General features: G+C 39.2%; 1 protein-coding gene across 2 annotated transcripts in view; it reads right to left on the bottom strand.

Moving 5' to 3' along the window:
• Nucleotides 1–5000, bottom strand: part of fam20cb (FAM20C golgi associated secretory pathway kinase b) — an 82674-nt gene that overhangs the window by 6344 nt on the left and 71330 nt on the right. For both annotated transcript variants that reach the window (XR_013934905.1, XM_080456192.1), the window contains exons 6-9: nt 3239–3419; nt 1749–1858; nt 918–999; nt 200–259 (exon numbers count right to left, since the gene is read on the bottom strand). Coding sequence is in view for 1 of the 2 variants with exons in the window: in XM_080456192.1 (XP_080312318.1) it covers nt 200–259; nt 918–999; nt 1749–1858; nt 3239–3419 (433 nt within the window). In the remaining variant the exon portion in view is untranslated. The remainder of the gene's footprint in view (nt 1–199; nt 260–917; nt 1000–1748; nt 1859–3238; nt 3420–5000) is intronic.

The following is a 5000-nucleotide window of genomic DNA, read 5'->3' as shown; positions in this document are numbered from 1 at the left end:
ATCAAGAAAGGCATTCATTTGCGAAAAAGCACAAAACTATGGAGATAAGAGATAAGAGGAGCAACGATTTGAGAATAATGTTAAGTTATTTGGGGTGAGGATAAATGGGTTCTTTGGAGTTTAGGCAGTCTAAAATCTCCTGAGTAGGTTTCATCTGCTCATTCAATCCACCTGATACTGCTTACAGAGGACGTCTTACCTGCAGCACTGACTCAAAGGAACCAGAATGGAGGTCTCATCATGGGAGTGCTTTCCAAACCTAGAATGAAAGCAGCGTGAGAGTCATCTACTGCAGTGGTTCTCAAACATTTTCATGCCAAATTAATATGTAATGACCAATTTCTTAGCATTCTTTGCCACGATTTCTTTTAAATACCAGATCAACAAGATAACAACGCGTTGTGAGCTTGTAGATGTGCTATTTTCAAAAAGCTTATGTATATAGGGTTAACGTGATTAAACTGATTTTGAGTTCTAAGTTCTCCTTTTTTCTTTTTAAACATAAAAAATATAAAAAATATGAAAAATATAAAAATAAAAATATAAAAAATATAAAAAATATAAAAAATATAAAAAATATAAAAAATATAAAAAATATAAAAATATATATATATATCAAAATATGTTGTTCCAGAGATCCCCAGAAGTAAAGATTTGAGTTACAAATATTCGCCTTAAAAAATGGATATATTCAAAGATTTGCACAAAATGTTCAAGATTTTTCAAAAATGGTGATCTACAAGCTCATAGCGCGGCACCAAAGAAATCTAGAAAATTACACACAGCTGCGTTCCCGGTCTAATTGCATTAAGCCATATTAGGCCTATACCTCGTTGCTAAATTCTTTAAATAATTGTGGTTCCTGTTTCAATATTCCATTTCAACAGTTAAAGTGATCTAGTCAAACATGGGCTCACCCTCTGCCGTTATCCAGATGGATGATGAAAGTCTCATTACCAAACTTCTCAAATGTCTCATAATGGTGCCGATCCATATTTCCTGCAGGCGAAGACATGCCAATAAATCAGCCAAGTGTGTGTATGTGTGTGTGTGTGTGTGTGTGTGTGTGTGTGTGTGTGTGTGTGTGTGTGTGTGTGTGTGTGTGTGTGTGTGTGTGTGTGTGTGTGTGTGTGTGTGTGTGTGTGTGTGAGAGAAGTTGGATACATCCCGCTTCAGCACTAAAAGCAGTGGTGGAAAAAGTACTCAAATGTAAGTAAAAGTATCAATACTGCAATGTAGAAGTACTCTGTTACAAGTAAAAGTCCGGAATTAAAAACGTACTTGAGTAAAAGTGCAAAAGTATTGGTATCCAAATGTACTTAAAGTACCAAAGTAAAAGTACTAAAATGTTTGAAAATAGCAGATCTACAAGCTCACAACGCGTCGCAATGCGACACGTTGTGAGCTTGTAGATCGGCTATTTCCAAATAGCCTAGGTAAAAAATAGAGCTTAAGTGGTTAATGTATGTTTTATAATGTATTAATTTATATCTGCAAAGTAGCTAGTAACTAAAGTTTTCAAATAATTGTAGTGGAGTAAAAGTACAATATTTGCCTCTGAGAAGATGTAGTGGAGTAGAAGTAAAAGTATAGACAATTGGAAATACTCCAGTAAAGTAAAACTACCTCAAAATTGTACTTAAGTACAGTACTTGAGTAAATGTACTAAGTTACTTTACACCACTGACTAAAAGGCAGCGTACTTGGTGTGTAGTGCGTTCCTGTCATAATGCAGTGTATCATCTCACCCATGAGGAAGTCAAAAATGGTCATGTCCATAATGTCCAGTAGTCGTGTTCCGCTGTCATAAGGCGGGGTCTGTTTCACCTCCTCACAGTAGTCTGGGTCTACCTCCCATCTAAACGTAACAGAACATACATCAGTGATCAGATCAGTGATATATCACAGCATAGTATGACATACAGGATCACACAACAATAAGTATCTGACAGACGCCTGAAGAAGGTCCATGATCGAAACGTTGCCTTAATACAAGTTGTCCTTATAGTGCAAGTGAAGACGGTGTGTGGGTTATTTCACTTTATTTTATATGTCTGATCCCTACCTCCGCACCCAGTCCACCAGTCAACACACACACACACACACACACACACAAAAAATGTACAGTACCTACATTACATACACAGACTGCCACCCAGTGGTGAAAGAAGTACTACTTAAGTAAAAGTATACCACAATTTAGAAGTACTGTTACAAGTAAAAGTCCTGCATTCAAAATAGTAAAGAGTACAATTTCACTAAAAGTTCAAAAGTGTTGTAATCAAATTATACTTACAGGACCAAACATAAAAGTATTAATTGTGAGTGAATTAGTAACATGAACCTCAACATTCTCGGGTGAACATAGCAAATCTAGAAACTCACAACATGTCAATTTAAACCTTAAAAAGATTTTGAAAAATTGGCTGATGGGCAAGTTAAATTAGAGTCAGGGGCCCCTGTTGGTCTGCATTGGTCTTGTTGTATGACTGGTATTGGATGCGATATATGTAATGTTCTATTTATTTATTGGTCTATTGTGCTTTGTTTTTTAAATGTCTATGTTGATGAGTACTGTTGTTGAAATGATTTTAATTTAGTTAAGGTAAAATGGCAAGTGTGATGATAGTTAGAAACCATGATGTAATCATTTATGTGGGACCTCAACGGAAATAAGTCCTTGGACTTTTTGTGATATCCTGATATATACTGTACTGTGCACCTCTGTGAATTTGTACCATAAATTATCAAATCAAATCAAATCAATTGTAGATCTGTAGAGCTAGTAGATCTGCTATTTTAGATGAAGATATTTAGTGTACAGTGACAAGAGTAGGGTCCTTAGTATAGAGCCATGGGGTACTGACCATGATACTGACTTGATACTGACATGATACCATGTTACAAAGGAGCCACTTTGTATATTGTGCAGCCTCTCAGAGCAAATTGATGACTCCACTAATTCCCTCAGTTGGTACTGCATACAGTAGTTAACCCTTTACTGGTTAGCATTTGAGACCTTTTTGACGAGAGTTGATAACTGTTATTGACCTTGAACATATGGCTTTCTCACCCAACAGGAAAGGGACACTCATCTTTATGAGTGGTCAAGAAGTGAAGCTCTATCTCCTCCACTCCTTGACTGCAGAGAAATGCCTGCCAGTCAGATGCCTAGAGGAAGGTTCATGACCGAAACGTTGCCTTAATAAAAGTTTTCTCTATTGAGTGATCTTCTTACTCTGCCTTCTTGCGTTTGTGGTAAGAGCGTCTCCAGGGGTTCCTCCAGGTCTTGCGTTTGGCCAGGGCCAGGTCTGGCAGGAAGGCGGCCAGCGAACCTTCAATCTGGTCTGGTTTACCACACAGGGCATGCTCCGTCGAACAGTAGTACGAACACTCGCCATAGAAACAGACATTATTGGCTGGGGAAAAAAGGGACACAAATAAAAGGGTATAAATACAGTTAGAAAAAAGTAAACAAGTAGAAGTAAAAAGTAGATATGCCATTGAAAATGTAATGATGTACTTTTTGTCAAGCTGCCCAGCTACATGGGGGAAAACATCTTCACTACTTGAAAGCTACATCATTTTGAAAGTGCTGTATCACCTAATATTTTTTTGCTTTGAGAATGACAAATGAGACCATACCCGATTTTTACTTCCAGAAGAACTCACACACACACACACACACACACACACACACACACACACACACACACACACACACACACACACACACACACACACACACACACACACACACACACACACACACACACACACATAAAGCTCTATTCGCACAGTACTAGCGTTACCTGGGGAATTCTCTGATGTATAATAGCTGTAGAGCGTAAACGGAATCCCACGAGAATGTGCCTCGTTTGTATAAAAAAAGGAACTATGGTAAATTACCTACATTTTTTGGGGGGGGGATCTTAGTCAGATCCCATGATAATACTAATCCCAAGTGAATGCGGATCGCAGCAATTTTGGGAACAAAACAGGCTTCTCAGCACATTAACTAGGAAACTGTTCCTGCTTCATCTACAGTATTAAATATGGAGCCCAGTTACAGAATGTTTGGAGAGTGACGTTAAGTGGTTCTGACTGCTAGAGTGTGTGTGTGTGTGTGTGTGTGTGTGTGTGTGTGTGTGTGTGTGTGTGTGTGTGTGTGTGTGTGTGTGTGTGTGTGTGTGTGTGTGTGTGTGTGTGTGTATTTGTGTGTGTGTGTGTGTGTGTGTGTGTGTGTGTGTGTGTGTGTGTGTGTGTGTGTGTGTGTGTGTGTGTGTGTGTGTGTGAGGCGCGCGTGCATGCGTGTGTGTGATAAACCAAATCAAGGGACAAAATAAGAGCGAGAAATGAGGTATCAATCCTTCCTGCATGAAAATTAGTCAAATTTTGAGTATAATTCTGTGGTCCGGGGGGGGGGGCACAGGTCCAAGAATACCTCGCTATGCCCCCTGCTTATGAGGGTCATGCCACCTCTCTTCGACAGTAATTATACTCTCGTGGCTGCATGGAGCTGGTGAGCAGAGGAGGGCCTGTGGTTTCTTGCCTGGGCTGAGAGGAAGTGCTAAGTGCAAAGTGCCTGCCAAGTGGCCTCGTGGTTCCAAGTACAAAATGTAAACATTAAACCAAGCGAGGGGAGAAAATAAGTGAGGGCTGAGGTTTTCATCCTTCCTGTATCAAAATGACTCAGGACTCATTTTGAACTGTATAATTCTGTGGTTGGGGAGGGGAGGGGTGGCCCAGAGGAGCTTGGATGAGCACAGGTCCACAAATACCTCGCTATGCGCCTGCTTATGAGGGTCATGCCGCCTTCCTATTGATTAGTATAGGTTAGACCAGGATTCGGCAATTATTTTGACATCAAGTGCCATGTTTTTATTTTCTTGATAGTCAGTGTGCGATATCAACATTAAATTTCAAATATAAAAATGTAATATTTCCAACAGAGTTTGATTGCCCACATACATAACAACCTTTATTTTTTTCTTTAGAAA

The sequence above is a fragment of the Gymnoscopelus braueri genome, assembly GCF_963280865.1.
Source record: "Gymnoscopelus braueri genome assembly, chromosome: 17".
Lineage (NCBI taxonomy): Eukaryota > Metazoa > Chordata > Actinopteri > Myctophiformes > Myctophidae > Gymnoscopelus > Gymnoscopelus braueri.
Note: the sequence above shows the minus strand (reverse complement) of the source record. Positions and strands in the feature narration are given on the sequence as shown.